At 51.9% G+C, this 27,307-nt stretch overlaps 1 protein-coding gene across 1 annotated transcript in view; it reads left to right on the top strand.

Annotated features, from left to right (window-relative positions):
- The window catches only part of BRCA2 (BRCA2 DNA repair associated), a 213,149-nt gene that overhangs the window by 77,151 nt on the left and 108,691 nt on the right, over nt 1-27,307 (top strand). The window contains exons 13-15 of the mRNA XM_075337343.1: nt 7,007-7,314; nt 8,114-8,310; nt 12,362-12,549. Of these exons, the coding sequence (XP_075193458.1) occupies nt 7,007-7,314; nt 8,114-8,310; nt 12,362-12,549 (693 nt within the window). The remainder of the gene's footprint in view (nt 1-7,006; nt 7,315-8,113; nt 8,311-12,361; nt 12,550-27,307) is intronic.

The following is a 27,307-nucleotide window of genomic DNA, read 5'->3' as shown; positions in this document are numbered from 1 at the left end:
TCGGGTTAATTAACCCGATGTGTACTGCAGCTACATGTGCAGAGAGCTGGAGCCGGCAGCACAGGCAGCGTGAGAGCTGCGGAGGCTGGTAACTAAGGTAAATATCGGGTAACCACCTTGGTTACCCGATGTTTACCCTGGTTACAGCTTACCACAGCTGCCAGATGCCGGCTCCTGCTCTCTGCTCGCTTCATTTCGTCGCTCTCTCGCTATCACACACAGCGATCTGTGTGTCACAGCGGGAGAGCGCCTTTGAAGAAAACGAACCAGGGCTGTGTGTAACGAGCAGCGATCTCGCAGCAGGGGCCAGATCGCTGCTTAGTGTCACACACTGCGAGATCGCTAATGAGGTCACTGGTGCGTCACCAAAACCGTGCCGTAGCAGCGATTTCGGTAGCGATCTCGCTATGTGTGGAGCACCCCTAATTGAGGCCTGCAATTCTTTGGATGTAGTTGTGGGGTCTTTTATGACCTCTTTAATGAGTCGTTACTGCGCTCTTGGGATAATTTTGGTCAGCCGGCCACTCCTGGGAAGGTTCACCACTGTTCTATGTTTTCGCCATTTGTAGATAATGGCTCTTACTGTGGTTCACTGGGGTTTCAAAGCTTTACAAATGGCTTTATAACCTTTTCCAGACAGATATCAATTACTTTTTCTCAAGTGTTTCTTAATTTCTTTGGTTCTCAGTATGATGTCTAGCTTTTGAGAATCTTTTGGTCTACTTCATTTTGTCAACCAGGTCCTATTTTTAAAGAGAAGAGGTCACTTGATTTGGTGACTATAAGCTGCGGCCACCACCAGTGGGCTCTTATATACAGCATTCTAACATACTGTATATAAGAGCCCAGGCTGCTGTGTAGAACGTAAAAATCACTTTATAATACTCACCTAAGGGGCGGTGTGGTGCAGACTGGTTGGATGGATGTCTCCGTTCTCAGATATCGGCACCTCCTCTTTCGGCCATCTTTGTCCTCCTTCTTCTGAAGCCTGGATGCATGACGCGTCCTACGTCATGCACACAAGCTAGCATTGAGGTCCTGCGCTGGCGCACTATAATACTTTCATCTGCCGCCCTCAGGGCAGATCAAAGTGCGCCTACACAGGACCCCAGTGTCGGCTTGTGTGTATGACGTAGGATGCCACCAAGGATTTTAAATTGATTTTATTGGACCACCATGGATTTTAAAATGGAACAATAAAGTGTTTGATTTTTATCTGAGGACCTTCTTTTTTCTTCTGCCCCATCTGATAATTTTTATGCGAGGTTTATAACTTGATTTCTTTGTCGCTCCATTGGGAGACCCAGACAATTAGGGTGTATAGCTTCTGCCTCCGGAGGCCACACAAAGTATTACACTGAAAAGTGTAACCCCTCCCCTCTGCCTATACACCCTCCCGTGCATCACGGGCTGCTCAGTTTTATGCTTTGTGTGGAAGGAGGCACACATCCACTCATGCATTCCCATTTTAGTCAGCAGCAGCTGCTGATTTTATCGGTTGGAAGAAAAGAGGGTCCCCACAAGGGCCCCCGGCATGCTCCCTTCTCACCCCACTACGTCGGCGGTGCTGTTAAGGTTGAGGTACCCATTGCGGGTACAGAGGCTGGAGCCACATGCCGTTTTCCTTCACCATCCCTTAGAGGCTCTGGGAGAAGTGGGATCCTGACCGGTCATCCATTCACTGGGACCGGGCTCCCTCCGCAGCCCCTGTGGGAATCTGCCGGACAGGAGTCTATGTATCCTCAGGGACAGGGCCCTGCATCTAAAGGTACTCTGTGTCCCCATGGGGACTGTGCATGGAGCGCTTGTTTCACAGACGCTGCAGCAGCTGCTGGTTTTGTGAAGACCGTGACTTCCGCGCCGACCGATCCTGTTTGTCGGCCGCGGTATTAAATTTAGTCCCCGGCTTCATTGCGGCCTAGTACCATAACTCCCGCCCCCGGGCCTGCCAGTCAGGGGTAAGGGCGGGAAGGTCGACCTGACGTCGGCAGTGAGGGCTGGAGCATACTTTATGTTTCCTCCTCCCCCCCCCCTATATTATATATATATATATATATATATATATATATATATATATATATATATATATATATATATTTTCTCTGTTCGGCCGGGTTGTTTACTTTTGGCTATATACCCTCAGTGATCACTCTCCTAGGAGACAACAGCATGTCGTCCACAAGGAGCAAGGGCGCTAAGGCAAAGGGGTTTTTTGCAACCTGTACCTCTTGTGGGGCTATGTTACCTGCGGGTTCCACCTACCCTCACTGTGAGCAATGCTCGACCCCTGTTGCACTTGCTCAGCCGGATCCTCGGTCACTAGTGGGCCCCTCGGATCAGGCAGACCCTCCTGCTTCCACTGTCCAGGCGGCAGGGACAGAGTTTGCAGTTTTTGCTGAGAAACTCTCTGAGTCGCTTTCACAATCCATGGCTCAGTCTATGGACAAATGGTCTGCCAAGCTACTAGAAGCCTTGCAGTCCAGACCGGTCCTTACACAGGCCCCGGGCACTGTTGGATCATCGCCTCCAGGCCCCTCTCGGTCTGCGCCGCAGCGTGCTCCTGGGGTGGCCCCTAGGTCTCACGTGGAGGACTCCTGCACGGACCACAGTCCCAGACCGGCTAAGCGGGCTCGCTGGGAATCTTCCCCGACTTCCTCACGCTGCTCGGGGTCTCAGCTTGAGGACTCTATGGAGGACGAGGCGGACGTCGCAGCTCAGGGCTCTGACCCTGACGTTGCCCTCAATCTTGATACACCTGAGGGGGACGCCTTAGTAAATGATCTTATATCATCCATCAACCAGGTGCTAGATCTTTCTCCCCCACCTCCACCTATAGAGGAGTCTGCTTCGCAGCAGGAGAAACACCAGTTTAGGTTTCCCAAACGTACACGGAGTGCGTTTTTCGATCACTCTAACTTCAGAGATGCTGTCCAGAAGCACAGAGCATTTCCGGACAAGCGCTTTACTAAGCGCCTTAATGACACACGTTACCCCTTCCCCTCTGACGTAGTTAAGGGTTGGGCTCAATGTCCCAAGGTGGATCCTCCAGTCTCTAGACTGGCGGCTAGATCTGTAGTATCAGTTGCAGATGGCTCATCGCTCAAGGATGCCACTGACAGGCAGATAGAGCTCCTGGTGAAATCCATCTATGAAGCCACAGGCGCGTCTTTTGCCCCGGCCTTTGCAGCTGTGTGGGCACTCCAAGCTATCTCAGCTTTTCTGTCTGAGATTAATGCGGTCACACGTACCTCTGCTCCGCAAGTTGCGTCTTTGACTTCTCAGGCGTCGGCTTTTTCGTCCTACGCCATGAACGCCGTCCTGGACTCTGCTAGCCGTACAGCGGTAGCATCCGCTAATTCGGTGGCAGTCCGCAGGGCCATGTGGCTACGCGAATGGAAGGCAGACTCTGCTTCCAAGAAGTTCTTAACCGGTTTGCCGTTTTCTGGCGACCGATTGTTTGGCGAATGATTGGATGAAATTATTAAGGAATCCAAGGGAAAGGACTCGTCCTTACCCCAGTCCAAACCGAAGAGACCTCAGCAACGGAAAATACAACCGAGGTTTCGGTCCTTTCGGCCCTCAGCCAAGTCCCAATCCTCCTCGTCCAACAGGCCAGAGAAAGGCCAGAGGAACTCCTATGCGTGGCGGTCTAAGTCACGTCCCCAAAAAACCGCCGGAGGCACTGCCTCCAAGGCGGCCTCCTCATGACTTTCGGCCTCCCCGAACCGCATCCTCGGTCGGTGGCAGGCTCTCCTGCTTTTGCGACGCCTGGTGGCCACATGTCCAAGACCGATGGGTGAGAGACATTCTGTCTCACGGTTACAGGATAGAGTTCAGCTCTCGTCCTCCGACTCGCTTCTTCAGAACATCTCCGCCCCCATCGGGCCGGCGCACTTTTTCAGGCTGTGGGCGTTCTGAAGACAGAAGGAGTGGTGATTCCCGTTCCCCCTCAGGAACATGGTCACGGCTTCTACTCCAACTTGTTCGTGGTGCCAAAGAAGGACGGATCATTCCGTCCCGTTCTGGACCTCAAACTGCTCAACAGGCATGTGAGCACCAGAAGGTTTCGGATGGAATCTCTCCGCTCGGTCATCGCTTCGATGTCACAAGGAGACTTCCTAGCATCAATCGACATCAAGGATGCTTATCTCCATGTGCCGATCGCACGCGAACATCAACGCTTCCTGCGTTTCGCCATCGGGGACGAACAACTTCAGTTCGTGGCACTGCCTTTCGGCCTGGCGACAGCCCCACGGGTCTTCACCAAGGTCATGGCATCCGTTGTGGCGGTCCTACACTCTCAGGGACACTCGGTGATCCCTTACTTAGACGATCTCCTAGTCAGGGCACCCTCCCGGGTGGCGTGTCAACACAGCCTGACCGTCGCTCTGGCGACTATCCAGCAGTTCGGGTGGCTCATCAACTTCCCAAAATTCAAGTTGACACCGACCCAATCACTGACTTACCTCGGGATGGAGTTTCATACTCACTCAGCGGTAGTCAAGCTACCGCTGGACAAACATCTTTCGCTGCTGACAGGGGTGCAATCTCTTCTTCGGGGTCAGTCACACCCCTTGAGGCGCCTCATGCACTTCCTGGGGAAGATGGCAGCAATGGAGGCAGTGCTCTTCGCGCAGTTCCATCTGCGCCCACTCCAATGGGACATTCTCCGCAAATGGGACAGGAGGTCGACGTCCCTCGACAGGAACGTCTCTCTTTCCCTTGCAGCCAAAACCTCTCTTCAGTGGTGGCTTCTTCCCACTTCTCTATCGCATGGAAAATCCTTCCTGCCCCCATCCTGGGCTGTGGTCACGACGGACGCGAGCCTGTCAGGGTGGGGAGCGGTTTTTTCTCCACCACAGGGCTCAGGGAACCTGGACTCCGATAGAGTCTTCCCTTCAGATCAATGTTCTGGAGATAAGGGCAGTGTATCTAGCCCTAAAGGCGTTCCATCGGTGGCTGGAGGGCAGGCAGATCCGCATACAGTCGGACAACGCCACGGCGGTCGCGTACATCAACCACCAGGGCGGCACGCGCAGCCATCAAGCCTTCCAGGAAGTCCGGCGGATTCTGCTGTGGGCGGAAGCCACAGCCTCCACCATCTCCGCAGTTCACATCCCGGGCGTAGAAAACTGGGAAGCAGATTTTCTCAGTCGTCAGGGCATGGATGCGGGGGAATGGTCTCTTCACCCAGACGTGTTTCGAGAGATCTGTCGCCGCTGGGGAACGCCGGACGTCGATCTCATGGCGTCACGTCACAACAACAAGGTCCCGGCCTTCATGGCACGGTCTCAAGATCACAGAGCTCTGGCGGCGGACGCGTTAGTTCAGGATTGGTCGCAGTTTCGACTCCCTTATGTGTTTCCTCCTCTGGCGATGTTGCCCAGAGTGTTACGCAAGATCAGATCCGACTGTCGTCGCGCCATTCTCGTCGCTCCAGATTGGCCGAGGCGGTCGTGGTACCCGGATCTGTGGCATCTCACGGTGGGTCAGCCGTGGGCGCTTCCAGACTGCACAGACCTGCTGTCACAAGGGCCGTTTTTCCATCTGAATTCTGCAGCCCTCAACCTGACTGTGTGGCCATTGAGTCCTGGCTCCTAGCGTCGTCATTTTGCCCTCATCCAGTTCACCAGTGTGAAAAGGATTTGCATTCATTAGATCTAGTGAGAGCACTCCGGCTCTACGTGTCTCGCACGGCGCCCCTGCGCCGTTCAGATGCGCTCTTTGTCCTGGTCGCTGGCCAGCGTAAGGGTTCGCAGGCCTCCAAGTCAACCTTGGCTCGGTGGATCAAGGAACCGATTCTTGAAGCCTACCGTTCTTCGGGGCTTCCTCTTCCTTCGGGCCTGAAAGCCCATTCTACCAGAACCGTGGGTGCGTCCTGGGCATTGCGACACCGGGCTACGGCTCAGCAGGTGTGTCAGGCAGCTACCTGGTCTAGTCTGCACACCTGCACAAAACACTATCAAGTGCATACCTATGCTTCGGCAGATGCCAGTCTAGGTAGGCGAGTCCTTCAGGCGGCGGTTGCCCACCTGTAGGAAGGGGTCGTTTTCGGCTCTCTTTTATTGAGGTATTCTTTTACCCACCCAGGGACTGCTTTTGGACGTCCCAATTGTCTGGGTCTCCCAATGGAGCGACAAAGAAGGGAATTTTGTTTACTTACCGTAAATTCCTTTTCTTCTAGCTCCTATTGGGAGACCCAGCACCCGCCCCTGTTCCCTTCGGGCTGGTTGTTCTTTTGTGTACACATGTTGTTCATGTTGAATTGTTCTTTTGGTTATGGTTTCAGTTCTCCGAACATCCTTCGGATTGAATTTACCCCAGACCAATTTATAAGTTTCCTCCTTCCTGCTTTTGCACCAAAACTGAGGAGCCCGTGATGCACGGGAGGGTGTATAGGCAGAGGGGAGGGGTTACACTTTTCAGTGTAATACTTTGTGTGGCCTCCGGAGGCAGAAGCTATACACCCTAATTGTCTGGGTCTCCCAATAGGAGCTAGAAGAAAAGGAATTTACGGTAAGTAAACAAAATTCCCTTCTTTTCAGACATGGCAATAAGTGTATGACCTATAAAAGACCACCTTCTAATCCAGGAATTGGATTATATAAAGTTTTGGTAGTGGTTTAGAAGGGGATGGTGAGTTCACTGGTTCCTTTAAAAGGGTATTCCCTACATTGCAAGTTACAACTCATCCACAGAGTAGAGGGATAACTTGGTTGAACCCCCACCAATCCAAGAGCGATCTCTGAAATGCCTCATCATAATGGAGCGGTGGCGGCTTTCCATCCCATCGGGCCTCCTCCTACTAGGCTTTGTCTCTTGGACATGGTCTAGTGGACATCTTGAGATCTCATAAGTTTTAGGTGTCATTGGTATGATCACCACAATTCCTGTTGGTAACATCATTGATAAAAGCTTGTTGCTGCAAAAAACATTCCCAGAGTCTGTGCTGTAAGTGTTTGCATATTATTAGTAACCACGGTCTGTCAACATTTTTTTCCTGTAGTTTTTCAAAAGGAATAAAAGAAACCCCAAAATCCAAGCCTATTCCTCCGAGCCAGCTGCCTCCCAAATTAAATGTCTCCAGAGGCTTTTTAGGAGACCGTTCAGCTCACGATACAGCAGATTGTAGAAATGATCCAAACAATATGTCCAGAACCGTTCCGGCCTCCTGTGTAAGGCCTTTAAAGGAGGACCTCAACGTGTCATTGTGTGATCAAATGGTTACTTCACCAAAACGGGATCGGGATACCGCCAAAGATATTATAAGGAAGAGTTGTGTAGAGGTCGGGACAATGCAAAAGGATGAATCAGGTATTGTAAGAAATTGGTATGCTATTATGAAATGTGTTAAATTATAATGAGGTTTTCCACTACGAAGATATTGTGACCTATCCCTTATAATATTATTATTATTATTATTATTATTATTATTATTATGCTTTGCTTGTATAGCACCATCACATCATCAAATAATTTAGACACAGAACAGTATTGGTGCTCACAAATTCCCTTTCAGTATGTATTTGGAGTGTAGGAGGAAACTGGAGTACCTGGAGGAAACCTAAACAAATATGGAGACCACATACAAACTCGTTGCAGGTTTTGTCCTTGGTGGGATTTGAACCCAGGACCCCAGCACTGAAAGACTGAAGTGCTAACCACTGAGCCACCGTGCTGACATAAAGAGAGGTCACCAATATCATATTGGTAGAGGTCCGTATTCCGACACCTTTAACCCTGCGCTGATCAGCACCAGAGGCAACTGGATGTAAACACTGTATGCAGCAGAGCACCACCGCTTCGTCACACTGTGTAGTGGCTGCTGCTTTGTACTGCAGATCAGCTTCTATTTATTTGACTAGGGTCTGCAGTACAGGATCTGGTAGCAGCCACTAAAGTGTACGGAGCAGTGTTATCGCTGTATACCGTGTACATCCATCTGCTGCTAGAACTAGTAAAAGCTGAGCGATGATCAACCCCCACCCCCCCCCCAACGATATGAGGCTAATTATCTAGAACTTTCAGACAATACAATTATTCTATATTTACTGTGCAATTATTTTTATAAGGCAAACACTGTATTGATTTTTTGTGTTTCCATTTTGTTCAGGGACAGATTTGTTTGACTTCATTGCAAACATCTGCTGTGCCAGAGATATGCAGGAGATGAGAATAAGAAAGAAACAAAGGCAGAGGATTAAACCACAATCTGGATCGTTGTATCAGCAGAAAGCTGCTTCCAGTGACCGAATAAGTCTGGTGAAAGCCGTACAAGGAAGGCAACCGACAAAATACACGTCAGCCGAGGTACAGAAATGGAATAACCAATTGTGGCGATATATAATATTTGTTTGTATGTATGTATGTATGTATACCGTATTTCTTGGACTATGATGCACTTTTTCCCCCCAAATTTTGGGGGAAAGTGGGGGGTGAGTCTTATAATCCGATGGGTGCGGTGGTGGTGGAGCGGGTGAAGGCGGGTGCAGTGGTGGTGGTGGAGCAGGTCATCAGAGGCAGGAGCAGGCTGTAGCATCGATACCCTGACCACGTGGGCCTGCTCATTTGATATGCATGCATCCTCCCGCCCATCATCTCTCAGCGTGGAAGCCGGCGCTGACAGGTGGGCGGGATCATGGGCGGGGGATGCGCGCATACTAAAGAGCCGGCCTGCGTGATCACCCCAGGCAATTACAGCCTGGAGTGATCATGGGTGGCTGTATTCACTGCCCCCCCCCCACCCCACCGTGCACCATCATCAGCGCGGAAGGCAGTGAATAAGTACGGTATACTCACCGGTCCCTGCAGCTTTGCGATGTCGTCCTGTCTGGGTGCCAGCTGATCTATGTAGAGAGCGATGAGCACAGCGATGACTGGTGTGTTGGGGTTATCCCTTATTTTTCTATTATTGGATTATTTAATCCTAGAGGTGGTGCCCTCTAGAATTGTATCAACAGTTGAGCACAGCCATGACGTCATCGCTGTACACACAGCTCCACAAAGGTCAGCTGGCACACAGACAGGAAGCAAGCGATGCCGCGTGTAGTGAGGAGAGGTGAGTATACATTGGGAGTCCTCCAGCTGTTACCGCGAGATCCATGGTGACTTCAGTCAGGTGATGTGCGGTGACAGCTGGAGTCACCACTGATCCCGGCGGCTCACTTCACTTGTGGCCTGACCTCACAGAGAGCGGTCGTGTTCTATGGCTGCTTTCTGTGATTGTCAGATGTAGCAGGGCTGGATGTGTCGTGGGACATCGTGTGGATTACATCGGACCTGGGTGTTTTAAGGGTTAATAAAGTGATGAAAGAGGGTGTTTTTTTTTGTCTTTTATTTCAAATAAAGGATTTTTATGTATTTGTGTTTATTACTTTCAGTTACAGCGTAGTGATGAGGGGGGTGTCTCATAAACGCCTGCCATCACTTAGCTAGGACTTAGTGGCAGCTATGGGCTGCTGCCATTAACTCCTTATTACCCCGATTTGCCACCGCAATGGAATAACAAATTGTGGCAATATATAATAATGTATGTGTGTATGTATACTGTATTTTTCGGACAATAAGACGCACTTTTCCCCCCAAATTTTGGGGGAAAGTGGGGAGTTCGTCTTATAGTCTGAATGTAGGGCATAGCTGCGAGGAATGAGGGTGCTGCGGTAGAGCGGGTCATCGGCGGTATGCGCATGCTGTAGCAACGCCTGCCGTGACCACGTGCGCCCGCTCATTTCATATGCCTCTTTCCGCCCATCATCTCTCAGCGCTGAAGCTGGTGCTGACAGATGGGCGGGGGTTGCATAGTAAAGAGGCCGGCACATGTGATCATCCCTGGCAACTACAGCCTGGAGTGATCATGTGTGGCTGTATTCACTGCACCCCGCGCTTCATCATCAGCGTGGGGTGCAGTGAATTAGTATACTCACCCGTCACCGTTGAATGCAGAATATCCTCCTGTCTGCCGGTCGCTGCTGTGTGTGGAGACTAGCGGTGAGCACAGGGATGACGTCATCGCTGTGCGCACGGCTCACACACATCAGCGGGCGGCAGACAGGAGGACATCACGATGCTGCAGGAGAACTGTGACCGGCTCCACACAGGTCAGCGGCGCTGCTGCTGACACAGGAGGACGAGCGATGCTGCTGCAGTGAGGAAAGGTGAGTATAAACGTTTATTTTTTTTTTTTTTGTGTGTGTGCCACAGGATGTGGGCCATATAACAGAATGGGGGTATATATCAGGATGGGGGCATATTCCAGGATGGGCAGTATATACCAGGATGGGGGTATATAGCGAGATGAGGGCATATACCAGGATGGCAGTATATAGTAGGATGAGGGCATATATACGGATTATATACAAGGCAGGATGATCATTACTAGGATTGGGGTACCTTGTAGAGAATTTAGGGACATTACCCCCATAACAGTGTCAGCAGCAGATCCTCGCCCCATAAGTGTGTCATGACCACATTTTTTGCTCAGAATTTTATATGGTCCGGTGCGTCTTCTAGTCTGAAAAATACGGTGTGCATGTACAGTTAGGTCCAGAAATATTTGGACAGTGACACAATTTTCGCGAGTTGGGTTCTGCATGCCACCACATTGGATTTGAAATGAAACCTCTACAACAGAATTCAAGTGCAGATTGTAACGTTTAATTTGAAGGTTTGAACAAAAATATCTGATAGAAATTGTAGGAATTGTACACATTTCTTTACAAACACTCCACATTTTAGGAGGTCAAAAGTAATTGGACAAATAAACCAAACCCAAACAAAATATTTTTATTTTCAATATTTTGTTGCGAATCCTTTGGAGGCAATCACTGCCTTAAGTCTGGAACCCATGGACATCACCAAACGCTGGGTTTCCTCCTTCTTAATGCTTTGCCATTCCTTTACAGCCGCAGCCTTCAGGTCTTGCTTGTTTGTGGGTCTTTCCGTCTTAAGTCTGGATTTGAGCAAGTGAAATGCATGCTCAATTGGGTTAAGATCTGGTGATTGACTTGGCCATTGCAGAATGTTCCACTTTTTTGCACTCATGAACTCCTGGTAGCTTTGGCTGTATGCTTGGGGTCATTGTCCATCTGTACTATGAAGCACCGTTCTTTCAACTTTGCGGCATTTGGCTGAATCTGGGCTGAAAGTATATCCCGGTACACTTCAGAATTCATCCGGCTACTCTTGTCTGCTGTTATGTCATCAATAAACACAAGTGACCCAGTGCCATTGAAAGTCATGCATGCCCATGCCATCACGTTGCCTCCACCATGTTTTACAGAGGATGTGGTGTGCCTTGGATCATGTGCCGTTCCCTTTCTTCTCCAAACTTTTTTCTTCCCATCATTCTGGTACAGGTTGATCTTTGTCTCATCTGTCCATAGAATACTTTTCCAGAACTGAGCTGGCTTCATGAGGTGTTTTTCAGCAAATTTAACTCTGGCCTGTCTATTTTTGGAATTGATGAATGGTTTGTATCTAGATGTGAACCCTTTGTATTTACTTTCATGGAGTCTTCTCTTTACTGTTGACTTAGAGACAGATACACCTACTTCACTGAGAGTGTTCTGGACTTCAGTTGATGTTGTGAATGGGTTCTTCTTCACCAAAGAAAGTATGTGGCGATCATCCACCACTGTTGTCATCCGTGGACGCCCAGGCCTTTTTGAGTTCCCAAGCTCACCAGTCAATTTCTTTTTTCTCAGAATGTACCCGACTGTTGATTTTGCTACTCCAAGCATGTCTGCTATCTCTCTGATGGATTTTTTCTTTTTTTTTCAGCCTCAGGATGTTCTGCTTCACCTCAATTGAGAGTTCCTTAGACCGCATGTTGTCTGGTCACAGCAACAGCTTCCAAATGCAAAACCACACACCTGTAATCAACCCCAGACCTTTTTAACTACTTCATTGATTACAGGTTAACGAGGGAGACGCCTTCAGAGTTAATTGCAGCCCTTAGAGTCCCTTGTCCAATTACTTTTGGTCCCTTGAAAAAGAGGAGGCTATGCATTACAGAGCTATGATTCCTAAACCCTTTCTCTGATTTGGATGTGAAAACTCTCATATTGCAGCTGGGAGTGTGCACTTTCAGCCCATATTATATATATAATTGTATTTCTGAACATGTTTTTGTAAACAGCTAAAATAACAAAACTTGTGTCACTGTCCAAATATTTCTGGCCCTGACTGTATGTATGTATAGATAGAGAGATATATATATATATATATATCTCTATCTCTATATATATCTCTATCTCTATCTATTAAAATGTTATGGTTGTGTGGAGCAAAGCAAGGAGCATGTCTAGTGTATTCTTTATATTGTGGCGCGCGGTCTTCTATTTTCTGCTTTCCCTCGTTTCAGTTGTACAAACGTGGTGTTCTGAAGAATCATATTGGAATTAACAGCGAAAAAGCAAAAACCTTTGAGTTTCACTGTCTGGAATATTTCACAAGGGAAAGTTTCCTGTCTGCAGGTGGAGTGCAGATAGCTGACGGCGGCTGGCTCGTGCCTACTGATAAACTAACTGCAGGCAGAGAGGAATTCTACAGGTGATGGCTGATTGACTAGAAGCCAATTGTGAAAATATATTTGTAGATTTTTTACATTTATTATATTACTAGCTGTAGTACCCAGCGTTGCCCGGGATGGTAACTGTCTCTCTGTCTCTCTCCCAGTCTCTGTCTGTGTGTCGCTGTCTGTCTGTCTCTTTCCTTGTCTGTCTGTTTCTATCTCTCTGTCTGTATTTGCATCAGTCTATCTGTCTCAATCTCTGTATCTGTCTGTCTCTCTCTCTGTCTCTTTGCCTGCTCTGTCTCTTTGCCCGCTCTGTCTCTTTGCCCGCTCTGTCTCTTTGCCCGCTCTGTCTCTTTGCCCGCTCTGTCTCTTTGCCCGCTCTGTCTCTTTGCCCGCTCTGTCTCTTTGCCCGCTCTGTCTCTTTGCCCGCTCTGTCTCTTTGCCCGCTCTGTCTCTTTGCCCGCTCTGTCTCTTTGCCCGCTCTGTCTCTTTGCCCGCTCTGTCTCTTTGCCCGTCTCTGTCTCTTTGCCCGTCTCTGTCTCTTTGCCCGTCTCTGTCTCTTTGCCCGTCTCGGTCTCTTTGCCCGTCTCTGTCTCTTTGCCCGTCTCTGTCTCTCTTTATCTGCCTCACCACCGACATCTTTTTACCTCACACATAAGCTTCTTATACTAACAGTTTATTTTGTTCCTATAGCAACCACTGACAGTTGCTATTTATAGCCTGCAGTTCCCAGCTCCATTCAGTTTAATGGCTGCAGGATTTTTGTAGAGTAACTGGAAAGCACCGGGTTAATTTCTTTATCGTTCCTTTGGGAGACCTAGACCTTGGGTGTTTAGCTTCTGCCTCCGGAGGACACACAAAGTACTACACCTAAAAGTGTAGCTCCTCCCTCTGAGCTTATACACCCCCTGGTGAGCCAGTCCCAGCCAGTTTATCACTTTGTGTTCAGGAGGCATACATCCACACATGCATTCTCATGATTTTTTTCTTTGGAAGAGATTGAAGAAGTGCGGGTCCACGTCTGGACCCCCGGCATGTCCCTTCTCACCCCACTGTGTCGGCGGTGTTGTAAGGTTGTTTCCAAGGCTGGAGCCTTACATGCCGTGCTCTTTCACCATCCCCCCTGGGCTCTGGCTTGAAGTGGGAGCCAGCACGGTCTCCATGCCTGGCAGGAGACCGGTCTCCATCCACAGCCCCTTGAGGATCCTGCTAGTTCGGAGCACTCATCCCCAGGGACCTGGCCCTGCGTCTCAGCAGCTAAGTACCTGAGACGTTTATGTGTTGGGGGTCCCTGTTCTTTATTGTATGGGGAGAGTATGCTGAATGTATTTATTTTGGCATTTCCGGCGGGTTTTCTAGCCTTCGCCCGAGACCGCGCCGATAGTGCCTGCGCGTCGGCCTTGCCGCTTAAATTTAGGCCCCGGCTTTGCCGGAGGCCTAGTTTCTGTTAACTAACCTCGCATGTCACTCATGCAGAGGGACAGGCACGGCTCTTCCCGGCGGCCGTCCTGCACAGGGGAGGGACACCCCCCACTGCTGGGGCGGGTCTCCTCCCCTGCAGGTCTCTATGGCCCTCCAGTTCCCGCTCTCCTACAGGAACGCCCCCAAGTCCCGCCCCCTCTCTTCGCTCCGGCGGCCATTATCTTAGGCAGAGTTCACTCTGCGCTGGGTCTTTCTGCACTCTGCATCCCTGCTGAGGTGCTGTGCATTGGGGGTCCGGGCTTCGGGATATGGAGGGCACACAACACCGCTTCCAGCGGTCTGGTAAGCCACAGCTGGTCTCTGGTTGTTTACCTCTGTATATTCTCCCTGGGGTTCATTCTCTTGCAGAGCCCCCACTCCAGCAGCATGTCTCACACGAGAAGTAAGGCTCCAAAGCTTTATACTGTATGCGCTGCATGTAAGCTCCTGCTGCCTGAACCGAGCACCTATCCACATTGTGATGTCTGCTCTAACTTGGAGGTGCCACAGCCTGGAGTCTCACCCCCAGTGGTCTCTCCGGCTGCCTCTACACCTGTGGCTGAACCCCCGGCCTGGGTAGAGTCTTTCTCTTGGTCTATATCCCAGTCATTTGCTGAGTCCATGGGACTTTTGTCCAGGACTTTGATGAATATGCATCAGCCCTCCTCACAGGGTGCCTCTAATGCTCTTGCTAAGGGTTCTTTAGGATCCCTATCCTCTGACCTCCGTCCATCGGAGCTCACAGAGGATTCATCATCAGGTCCCAGACCCCGTCCTCCTAAGAGAAGGCGCAGGGTTTCCTCCCCCTCCTCCTCCCGCGGCTCTGATTCAAGAGCTGACTCGCAAGATGAGGCGGATGCCCTTACGGGGGGCTCGGAGTCTAACTCCATGTACCCCATCGATCTTTCCGAGGGTGACTCAGATCTCAGTGACTTGATTGCTTCTATTAATTCTGTACTGGATCTCAATCCGCCAGTATCAGAGGAGCAACCCTCTCTGGCAGAAAAGCACCAGTTTACCTCGCCTAAGAGAGTGAAGAGTGTGTTCTTTAACCACTCCAGTTTTCAGAGCGCTGTGACCAAACCCAGGGCCTGTCCTGACAAACGCTTTCCAAAGCGTGGTTCTGATGACCGTTTTCCCTTTCCACCTGAGGTGGTCAAGGAGTGGTCTCACTCTCCAAAGGTAGACCCCCCGGTGTCTAGGCTCTCAGCCCGGACCGTTCTGTCGGTGGCTGACGGCACCTCACTTAAGGATTCCACTGACCGTCAGATTGACCTTCTGGCCAAATCTGTGTATGAAGCGGCGGGGGCCGCGTTTTCCCCGACTTTTGCAGCAGTGTGGGCTCTTAAAGCCATCTCTGCTTCTCTAGAGGAGATGCATTCCCTCACCAAGGAATCTATGCCTGAGATGGTTGCCTTAACTTCTCAAGCTTCAGCTTTTTCATCTTATGCCATGTCTGCCATGCTAGAGGCTTCTCACCACACTGCGGTGGCTTCGGCTAATTCCCTCATTATCCGCAGGATCTTGTGGCTTCGAGAGTGGAAGGCAGATGCTTCTTCAAAGAAGTACCTTGCTGGGCTCCCTTTTGCTGGTTCCCGGCTGTTCGGTGAACAGCTGGATGAAATTATTAAGGAAGCTACTGGCGGGAAGAGTACTTCCATGCCACAAACCAAGACCAGGAAACCCGCCCAGGGTAGGAATCAGTCGAGGTTTCGTTCCTTTAGTTCCTCTAACTGGTCGTCCTCTAAGCCCTCCGCCTCGTCCGCTAACTCAGCTAAGGACCAGAAATCCAACTGGCGCCCAAAAGCGCCTCCACAGAAGACCGCAGGAGGTTCTGCCACTAAGGCAGCCTCCTCGTGACTCTCTGCCCGCTCCAGCAACGTCCTTAGTCGGTGGCAGGCTCTCCCACTTTGGCGACGCTTGGTTAAAACAAGTCTCCGATCAGTGGGTGAGAGATATCATATCTCACGGCTACAGGATAGAATTCTCTTCCAGCCCGCCAAACAGATTTTTTCTCTCAACTCCCCCCTGCTCCAAGGCCGCCGCCTTCTCACAGGCCGTGGCTTCCTTGCAGGCAAACGGAGTAATTGTACCAGTTCCCGCTCGGGAACGGTTCAGAAGTTTTTACTCAAACCTCTTCCTAGTTCCCAAAAAGGACGGTACCTTTCGGCCCATCCTGGATCTCAAGCTTCTCAAAAAGCATGTTCGGGTGCGGCATTTTCGCATGGAGTCTCTGCGATCAGTCATTGCCTCAATGACCCAAGGGGATTTCCTGGCGTCCATCGACATCAGAGATGCCTATCTACATGTGCCAATTGCTGTTTCACACCAGCGTTGGTTACGTTTTGCAATAGGAGAGGATCATTTCCAATTCGTGGCTCTCCCCTTCGGGTTAGCCACGGCCCCTCGGGTATTCACCAAGGTCATGGCAGCAGTGATTGCGGTTCTGCACCTCCAGGGGTTGGCAGTGATTCCTTACCTGGACGACCTTCTAGTCAAGGCTTCATCCAGCGCAGACTGTCAGCGGAGTGTCTCGCTCACTCTCGCCACTCTAGCCCAATTCGGGTGGCTTGTCAATCTTCCCAAATCCACTCTGACTCCGACCCAGAGTCTCACGTACCTAGGGATGCAGTTCGAGACTTTGCCGGCACTTGTGAAGTTGCCCTTAAACAAACAGCTGTCACTCAAGTTGGCGGTGCGCTCTCTGCTGAGGCCCCGCCGTAATACCCTCAGGCGTCTGATGCAGGTGCTGCGTCAAATGGTGGCGTCCATGGAGGCTGTTCCCTTTGCCCAGTTCCATCTGCGCCCCCTGCAGCTGGACATTCTCCGCTGTTGGGACAAGCGGCCTTCCTCCTTACACAGGTTAGTGGCTCTGTCGCCACGGACCAGGAGCTCTCTTCAGTGGTGGCTTCGGCCCCTCTCCCTGTCCCAAGGGCGCTCCTTCCTGGCCCCGTCCTGGGTGATTCTCACCACGGATGCCAGTCTATCCGGCTGGGGAGCGGTATGTCTCCACCACAGAGCGCAGGGCACTTGGACTCCGTCCGAGTCAGCCCTTTCAATCAATGTGCTGGAAACCAGAGCCGTGCTTCTAGCTCTCCTAGCTTTTCACCACCTGTTGGCGGGCAGGCACATCCGAGTCCAGTCAGACAACGCGACAGCGGTTGCCTACATCAATCACCAAGGCGGGACACGCAGCCGCCTGGCAATGATGGAGGTACAACGCATCCTTCAATGGGCGGAGGACTCCAAGTCCACCATATACGCAGTCCACATCCCAGGCGTGGAAAACTGGGAGACAGATTATCTCAGCCGTCAAAGCGTGGACGGTGGCGACTGGTCCCTGCACCCGGCAGTGTTTCAGTCAATCTGCCGCAAATGGGGCACTCCGGACGTGGACCTAATGGCATCCCGTCACAACAACAAAGTTCCTGTTTACGTGGCTCACTCCCACGATCCTCAGGCCTTCGCTGCGGACGCTCTGGTTCAAGACTGGTCCCAGTTTTGTCTGTCCTACGTGTTTCCCCCTCTAGCTCTCTTGCCCAGAGTCCTGCGTAAGATCAGATTGGAGGGCCGTCGAGTCATCCTCATTGCACCGGACTGGCCCAGGCGAGCTTGGTATCCGGACCTGCTCCAACTGTCCGTAGAGATGCCGTGGCATCTCCCGAACCGTCCAGACCTACTCTCGCAAGGTCCGTTTTTCCGCCCGAATTCTGCGGCTCTCAAATTGACGGCGTGGCTCTTGAGTCCTGGATTTTGACGGCTTCTGGTATTCCTCCTGAAGTCATCTCCACTATGACTTGGGCCCGTAAGTCTTCCTCCGCTAAGATCTATCACAGGACTTGGAAAATTTTCCTGTCCTGGTGTCGCTTCACCGGCCATCCTCCTTGGCCATTCTCTTTGCCGACCCTTCTGTCTTTTCTACAGTCCGGTCTGCAGCTAGGACTGTCCCTCAACTCTCCCAAGGGACAAGTCTCAGCTCTGTCAGTTCTGTTCCAGCGGCGTCTCACTCGGCTGGCTCAGGTCCGCACCTTCGTGCAAGGCGCGTCTCACATCATTCCGCCTTATCGGCGGCCCTTGGATCCCTGGGACCTTAACTTGGTCCTCACGGTATTGCAGAAACCCCCTTTCTTCAGCGCTCTATTGGGAGACCCAGACGATTGGGGTATAGCTACTGCCCTCCGGAGGCCACACAAAGCACTACACTAAAAAGTGCAAGGCCCCTCCCCTTCTGGCTATACCCCCCCGTGGTATCACGGGTTCTCCAGTTTTCAAGCTTTGTGCGAAGGAGGTCAGACATCCACGCATAGCTCCACAGATTTTAGTCAGCAGTAGCTGCTGACTATTTCGGATGGAAGAAAAGAGGGCCCATATAGGGCCCCCAGCATGCTCCCTTCTCACCCGTGGATGGTGTTGTAAGGTTGAGGTACCTATTGCTGGTACAGGGGCTGGAGCCCCACATGCTGTTTTCCTTCCACATCCCCTTGTAGGGCTCTGTGGAAGTGGGATCCTGCCGGCCTCTAAGCTCTGACGCCGGGCTCCATCCACAGACCCATAGCACCTGATGGATACGGAGCAGGAGTACAATCAGGGACAAGGCCCTGCATCATACAGGTACTCTGTGTCCCCGGCAGGCACAGACACGCTCCGGGCTGGCTGGGTGTTGTAGTGCGCCGGGGACCGTAACGATTGAGTTGGTGTTCCTGCAGTTTACTGGGGGACTTTTGTGTTGTGGGAACGCAGCGCCGACCCCCACTGGACCGGCGGCGCTGCTGTGACTTGTAGTGCGCCGGGGACACGCCGACCGCGCTTTTACGGCGGCGGCGTTTATAAATCCAGTCCCCGGCTTTTGCGGCCTAGCTCCGCTTCGTTCCCGCCCCCACCCTGTCAATCAGGGTAGGGGAGAGACGCTGTTTCGCAGCAGCGACGAGGGCTGGAGCCTGATTTACATGCTCCAGCCCTCTCACTAGGCACAGAGGGAAGCAGGCTTCCCGCTCTTAGTCAGGAACGCCCAGGGCCCGCCCCCCCTCCTCTCCCAGGACGCCGGCAGCCATTACATGCAGTCTGGCTAGAGGAAGGACGCAAGGCTCTGGGAGACCTGGACTAGGGGGCTTTTGGAGACCACACACCCGCTCTTAAGCGGGCGGTAAGCGGCATTTCAGCTGGCCCCTCTAGTGCCTCAGTGTGTATTGGTGTACTGTGTCACCAGATATATATATTTATTTATTTCTTGCACTGTGAGGTCGCTTCCTGGCTGGATACCCCAGATCGCTCTGAGGAGGCAGCAACATGTCATCCACAAAACGCAAGGCTGCCAAGGCTAGGGCTGTGTACACTGCGTGTGCTGCATGTGGGGCTGCTCTACCAGCAGGTTCCAAAGACCCCCATTGTGTGCAATGCTCAGATCCGGTGCTGCTTCGCCAGCCGGAGTCCGGAGGGGTAGTGACCCAGGCTGAGACGCTTGTAAGTCCTGCCCCGGTGTCAGGGACAGACTTTGCAGTTTTTGCTGATGGAATGTCTGTGACTATGGCAAAAATCCTTGAAACTTTGCAATCCATGACTGGGGCTCAGTCTATGGACACGGCGAGGTCTCTGTCCTCTAATCCCCCTCAGTTGGAATTAATCCAGACTGCAAGGGGGTCCCCGGCTTCCCAGGCTGAGTATTATGACTCAGATGATAGCCCCAGCCACCCTAAGCGAGCTCGCTGGGAAAGACCCTCAACGTCATCACACTGCTCAGGGTCTCAGCGCAATCAGTCGCCCTGTGATGCGTCTGAAGAGAGTGATCAGGAGTCTTATCCTGGAACCCCTCTCAATCTGGATACCCCGGATGGGGACGCCATGGTAAACGAGCTTATCTCAGCCATCAATAGACTGTTGGATATTTCTCCCCCAGCTCCTTCTGCAGAGGAGGCAGCTGCAGAGCAGGAGAAGTTTCGTTTCCTCTATCCCAAGCGTAAATTGAGTGCTTTCTTGGATCACTCTGACTTCAGAGAGTCAATCCAGAAACACGACGCTCATCCAGAAAGGCGTTTCTCTAAACGTTCTAAGGATACACGTTTTCCTTTCCCCCCTGATGTGGTCAAGCGCTGGACCCAGTGTCCAAAAGTAGACCCCCCGATTTCCAAACTTGCAGCTAGATCCATAGTTGCAGTGGAGGATGGCGCTTCACTTAAGGATGCCAATGACAGACAGATGGACCTTTGGTTAAAATCTGTCTATGAAGCTATCGGCGCGTCGTTTGCTCCAGCATTCGCAGCCGTATGGGCACTCCAAGCTATTTCAGCTGGTTTAGCAAAAGTGGATGCTATCATACATCCAGCGGTGCCGCAAGTGGCGTCCCTTACCTCGCAGATGTCTGCGTTTGCGTCTTACGCTATCAATGCGGTCCTAGAATCTACCAGCCGCACCTCAATGGCGTCCGCCAATTCGGTAGTTTTGCGCAGAGCCTTGTGGTTAAAGGACTGGAAAGCAGATGCTGGTTCCAAAAAATGTTTAACCAGCTTGCCTTTATCTAGAGATAGACTGTTTGGCGCGCCATTGGCTGACATCATTAAACAGTCCAAGGGTAAAGACTCTTCCTTACCCCAGCCCAGATCAAGCAAACCTCAGCAGAAAAAATGGCAGCAGAGGTTTCAGTCCTTTCGAGGTTCGGGCAAGACACAATTCTCCTCGTCCAAAGGGACTCAGAGGACGCAAAGAGTCTCAGATTCCTGGCGGGCTCACGCACGCCCCAAGAAAGCAAATGGAGGAACCGCTTCCAAAGCGGCTACCTCATGACTTCCAGCCCCCCCCCCTCCGCATCTCCGGTCGGGGGCAGGCTCTCCCGCTTTTCCGACATTTGGATGTCACAGGTCAAAGACCGGTGGGTGACAAACATTTTGTCTCGCGGGTACAGAATCGAGTTCAGTTCTCGTCCTCCAGCTCGGTTCTTCAGAACCTCCCCACATCCAGACCGAGCAGATGCCCTGCTGCAGGCGGTGGACTCCCTAAGAGCGGAAGGAGTAGTGGTTCCTGTACCGCCTCAGGAACAAGGGCGAGGGTTTTACTCCAATCTCTTTGTGGTTCCAAAAAAGGACGGCTCGTTCCGTCCTGTTCTGGATCTAAAGCTGCTCAACAAACATGTGCACGCCAGACGGTTCCGGATGGAAACCCTCCGCTCTGTCGTTGCCTCAATGTCTCAAGGAGACTTCCTTGCCTCAATAGACATCAAAGATGCTTATCTCCACGTGCCAATTGCTACAGAACATCAACGTTTTCTACGTTTTGTGATAGGAAACGACCATCTTCAGTTCGTAGCTCTGCCATTCGGTCTGGCGACAGCCCCCCGGGTCTTCACCAAGGTCATGGCGGCGGTGGTAGCAGTCTTGCACTCTCAGGGACAGGTGATCCCTTACCTAGACGATCTACTTGTCAAGGCACCCTCTCAAGAGGCATGCCAACTCAGTCTACATGCTACGCTGGAGACTCTACAGACGTTCGGATGGATCATCAACTTTCCAAAGTCGAATCTGTCACCGTCACAGTCGCTAACGTATCTTGGCATGGAGTTTCATACTCGAGCAGCGAGAGTGAAGCTTCCGCTGAACAAGCAGCGGTCCCTACAGACAGGGGTGCAATCCCTCCTTCAAGGCCAGTCGCACCCCTTACGGCGCCTCATGCACTTCCTCGGGAAGATGGTGGCAGCCATGGAAGCAGTTCCCTTTGCGCAGTTTCATCTGCGCCCACTTCAATGGGACATTCTCCGCCAATGGGACGGGAAGTCAACGTCCCTGGACAGGAAAGTCTCTCTTTCCCAGACGGCCAAGGACTCTCTACAATGGTGGCTCCTTCCCACCTCATTGTCTCAGGGAAGATCCTTCCTGCCCCCATCCTGGGCAGTGGTCACGACAGATGCGAGTCTGTCAGGGTGGGGAGCAGTGTTTCTCCACCACAGGGCCCAGGGGACGTGGACTCCGCAGGAGTCCACCCTTCAGATCAATGTTCTGGAAATCAGGGCAGTGTATCTTGCCCTACTGGCCTTCCAACAGTGGCTGGAAGGAAAGCAGATCCGAATCCAGTCGGACAACTCCACAGCGGTGGCATACATCAACCACCAAGGAGGGACGCGCAGTCGGCAAGCATTCCAAGAAGTCCGGCGCATTCTAATGTGGGTGGAGGACACAGCATCCACCATATCCGCGGTTCACATCCCAGGCGTAGAAAATTGGGAAGCAGACTTCCTCAGTCGCCAGGGCATGGACGCAGGGGAGTGGTCCCTTCACCCGGACGTGTTTCAGGAAATCTGTCGCCGATGGGGAGTGCCGGACGTCGACCTAATGGCGTCCCGGCACAACAACAAGGTCCCGGCATTCATGGCGAGGTCGCGCGATCAAAGAGCTCTGGCGGCAGACGCATTAGTTCAAGATTGGTCGCAGTTCCGGCTCCCATACGTCTTCCCACCTCTGGCACTCTTGCCCAGAGTGTTACGCAAGATCAGATCCGATTGCAGCCGCGTCATACTCGTCGCCCCAGACTGGCCGAGGAGATCGTGGTATCCGGATCTGTGGCATCTCACGGTCGGTCGACCGTGGTCACTGCCAGACCGACCAGACTTACTGTCCCAAGGGCCGTTTTTCCATCGGAATTCTGCGGCCCTGAACCTGACTGTGTGGCCATTGAGTCCTGGATCCTAGCGTCCGCAGGATTATCTCAAGGAGTCGTAGCCACAATGAGACAAGCTAGGAAGTCAACGTCTGCTAAGATCTACCACAGAACGTGGAAGATTTTCTTATCCTGGTGCTCTGCACAGAGAGTATCCCCTTGGCCATTTGCATTGCCCACCTTTCTTTCCTTCCTGCAATCGGGGTTGGAAAAGGGCTTGTCGCTCAGCTCCCTTAAAGGGCAAGTCTCGGCACTATCTGTGTTTTTTCAGAAGCGTCTAGCACGTCTTCCTAAGGTGCGCACGTTCCTACAGGGGGTCTGTCATATTGTGCCCCCGTACAAGCGGCCGTTAGATCCATGGGATCTGAACAGAGTACTAGTTGCTCTGCAAAAGCCGCCCTTCGAGCCTCTAAAGGACGTTTCCTTTTCTCGCCTGTCACAGAAAGTGGCGTTTCTTGTTGCGATCACATCGCTTCGGCGAGTGTCTGAGCTGGCAGCTCTGTCATCCAAGGCTCCCTTCCTGGTGTTCCACCAGGACAAGGTAGTGCTGCGCCCCATTCCGGAGTTTCTCCCTAAGGTCGTATCCTCGTTTCATCTTAATCAGGATATATCCTTGCCTTCCTTTTGTCCTCAGCCGGTTCACCGGTATGAGAAAGACTTACGTTTGCTAGATCTGGTGAGAGCACTCAGAATCTATATTTCTCGCACGGCGCCTATCCGCCGTTCAGATGCACTTTTTGTCCTTGTCGCTGGCCAGCGCAAGGGGTCGCAGGCTTCTAAAGCCACCCTGGCTCGATGGATCAAAGAACCAATTCTGGAAGCCTACCGTTCTGCTGGGCTTCCGGTTCCTTCAGGGCTGAAAGCCCACTCAACCAGAGCTGTGGGTGCGTCCTGGGCTTTGCGACACCAGGCTTCGGCTCAACAGGTGTGCCAGGCAGCTACCTGGTCGAGTCTGCACACTTTCACCAAACATTATCAGGTGCATACCTATGCTTCGGCGGATGCCAGCTTAGGTAGAAGAGTCCTGCAGGCGGCAGTGACATCCCCGTAGGGGAGGGCTGTTTTGCAGCTCTAACATGAGGTATCTCTTTACCCACCCAGGGACAGCTTTTGGACGTCCCAATCGTCTGGGTCTCCCAATAGAGCGCTGAAGAAGAAGGGAATTTTGTTACTTACCGTAAATTCCTTTTCTTCTAGCTCTTATTGGGAGACCCAGCACCCGCCCTGTTGTCCTTCGGGATTTTTTTGTTGTTTGCGGGTACACATGTTGTTCATGTTGAACGGTTTTTCAGTTCTCCGACGTTATTCGGAGTTAATTTGTTTAAACCAGTTATTGGCTTCCTCCTTCTTGCTTTGGCACTAAAACTGGAGAACCCGTGATACCACGGGGGGGTATAGCCAGAAGGGGAGGGGCCTTGCACTTTTTAGTGTAGTGCTTTGTGTGGCCTCCGGAGGGCAGTAGCTATACCCCAATCGTCTGGGTCTCCCAATAAGAGCTAGAAGAAAAGGAATTTACGGTAAGTAACAAAATTCCCTTCTTTGAGTCTCTTAGGGAGGTTTCTTTGTATCGTCTTTCTCAGAAAGTGGCCTTTTTGGTTGCCATAACTTCTCTCAGGAGAGTCTCTGATTTGGCTGCGCTCTCCTCGGAGTCACCTTTTTTAGTTTTTCATCAAGACAAGGTGGTTCTCCGTCCGACTCCGGACTTTCTTCCTAAGGTGGTCTCTCCTTTCCACCTTAACCAGGACATTACCCTACCTTCCTTCTGTCCGGTTCCTGTTCATCGCTTTGAAAAAGCGCTGCATACTCTAGATCTGGTGCGTGCTCTCCGGATCTATGTGTCTCGCACCGCTGCTCTTAGGCGGTGCACCTCTCTTTTTGTACTAACCACAGGTCGGCGCAAGGGCCTCCCTGCTTCTAAGCCGACCTTAGCCCGTTGGATTAGATCGACCATTTCGGACGCCTACCAGAGTACTCAGGTGCCTCCCCCGCCGGAGATCAAGGTACACTCGACCAGAGCTGTCGGTGCCTCTTGGGCTTTTAGGCACCAGGCTACGGCTCAACAAGTCTGTCAGGCTGCCACTTGGACTAGCCTGCATACCTTCTCGAAGCACTACCAAGTGCATGCTCATGCTTCGGCAGATGCGAGCTTGGGCAGACGCATCCTTCAGGCGGCTGTCGCCCATTTGTGAAGTTAGGTTCTGCCTACTTCTTAGTTTTTCTGTTTATTCCCACCCAGGGACTGCTTTGGAACGTCCCAAGGTCTGGGTCTCCCAAAGGAACGATAAAGAAAAAGAGAATTTCTTCGGCGCTCCATTGGGAGACCCAGACGATTGGGTGTATAGCTACTGCCTCCGGAGGCCACACAAAGCATTACACTAAAAAGTGTAAGGCCCCTCCCCTTCTGGGTATACACCCCCCGTGGGATCACGGGCTGCTCAGTTTTCAAGCTTTGTGCGAAGGAGGTCAGACATCCACGCATAGCTCCACTGTTTTTAGTCAGCAGCAGCTGCTGACTATGTCGGTTGGAAGAAAAGTGGGCCCATATGGGGCCCCCAGCATGCTCCCTTCTCACCCCACCTTTGTCGGGTGTTTGTTAAGGTTGAGGTACCCATTGCGGGTACGGATGCTGGAGCCCACATGCTGCTTTCCTTCCCCATCCCCCCTGAGGGCTCTGGTGAAGTGGGATCTTACAGGTCTCCAGGCACTGAGACCGGGCTCCATCCACAGACCCAGAGAACCTGCTGGATATGGAGCTGAGTATCGTCAGGGACAGGGCCCTGCTACATTAAGGTACTCTGTGTCCCCGGGCAAGCGCGCACACACATACCAACATTGCTGGGAGTGTTAGTGCGCCGGGGGCAACAGCGCGGAGCGCTCGTGCTATTATTCACTGCAGCTTAGCTGAGTGAATTTATGTATTGGGAACTGCCGCGCCGGCCGCTGCTGGGTGTTTTTTGCACTGTGGCGCGGCTGGGACTTGTGGTGCGCCGGGGACTTCCGCGCTGGCCGTGCACAAGGACGGCCGCGCTTATTACTCGAGTCCCCGGCTTTGCGGCCTAGTTTTCGTTTCGTTCCCGCCCCCAGCCCTGCCAGTCAGGAGAGGGGCGGGACGCTGTATAGAAAGTCAGCGCCGAGGGCTGGAGTCTGCTTTGCATTCTCCAGCCCCCTTCACTGGACACAGTGGGACGCCAGTTTCCCGCTCTTCTCTGGGGCACGCCCACGGCCCGCCCCTCTTCTCAGGACGCCGGCAGCCATTCCTGCACGCAGTCCGAGCTGGGGAACGGAGACAAGCTCTGGGCAACCAGTCACAGGGCTCTGGCGACCACACACCCGCGTTATAGACGGGCGGTAAGCAGCACCTGAAGTGCTGACCCCACTAAATACCGAAGTGTCCATTTATATTTTATGCCTGTATGCTATACACTGCACTGTAGGTCGCTATTTTTGGCTATATGCCCTCCTAGATGGCGAGATAACAGCAGCAAAAAAGCAACGGTGCTAAGGCACAGGCTTTCTATGCTGCTTGTATTGCATGTGCTGAAGTGTTCATTTGTACTTATGCTTGTATGTTATACATTGCACTGTACGGTCGCTACTCTTGGCTATATTCTCCTAGATGGCTGGACAACAGCAGCAAAAAAGCAAGTGTGCCAAGGCACAAGCTTTATAGGCTGCTTGTATTGCATGTGCTGAAGTGTTCATTTGTACTTATGCTTGTATGTTATACATTGCACTGTACGTTCGCTACTCTTGGCTATATTCTCCTAGATGGCTGGACAACAGCAGCAAAAAAGCAAGGGTGCCAAGGCACAGGCTTTCTATGCTGCTTGTATTGCATGTGCTGAAGTGTTCATTCGTACTTATGCTTGTATGCTATACATTGCACTGTACGGTCGCTATTCTTGGCTATATTCTCCTAGATGGCTAGAATACAGCAGCAAAAAAGCAACACAGGCTTTCTATGCTGCTTTTACTGCATGTGATGCTGTTCCACCGGCAGGTTCCACTGACCCCCATTGTGTGCAATGCTCCCCTGTAGCACTTTCAGCCGGGGTCTCTACTAGAGGTGGCCAAAGGAACCACCTGTGAACCCTGTCCAGGGACAGGGACGGAGTTGCAGTTTCGGCTGATAGATTGTCATGGGATAGAGACTTTGCAGTCCAGACAGGCCATGGGCAATCTTGATCAATGCTCCCTGGCCACCCTCATTTGGAACATAATCAGTGCTCCGGGGGGGTCCCAGGCATTCCAGGGTAAAGGCTCTGACACGGACGACAGTCCCAGACAGCCTAAGCTAGCTCGCTGGGTGCGGCTTTCGGCTTCATCACTGGTCTGGGTCCCAGCAGGAGGACTCTCTGTATGATGAGGCAGACGTAGCTGATCAGGGCTTTGATCCTGACACCGCTCTCAATCCGGATACACCGGATGGTGACGCCATAGTGAATGATCTTATAGCGTCCATCAATGGAATGTTGGATATTTCTCCCTCAGCTCCCCCAGTGGAGGAGTCAGCTTCACAGCAGGAGAAATCCCTTTTCAGTATCTCATGCGTATAGTGAGTACTTTTCTGGCCACGCTGACTTCAGAGAAGCAGTTCAGAAACACCACGCTTACCAGATAAGCGTTTCTCCAAACGTATTAAGGATACACGTTATCCCTTTCCCCCCCAATCTCCAGGCTTGCGGCTAGATC

Source organism: Anomaloglossus baeobatrachus, chromosome 2 (genome assembly GCF_048569485.1).
Source record: "Anomaloglossus baeobatrachus isolate aAnoBae1 chromosome 2, aAnoBae1.hap1, whole genome shotgun sequence".
In the NCBI taxonomy this organism is placed as follows: domain Eukaryota; kingdom Metazoa; phylum Chordata; class Amphibia; order Anura; family Aromobatidae; genus Anomaloglossus; species Anomaloglossus baeobatrachus.
This window is presented reverse-complemented; position numbering and strand designations above follow the sequence as displayed.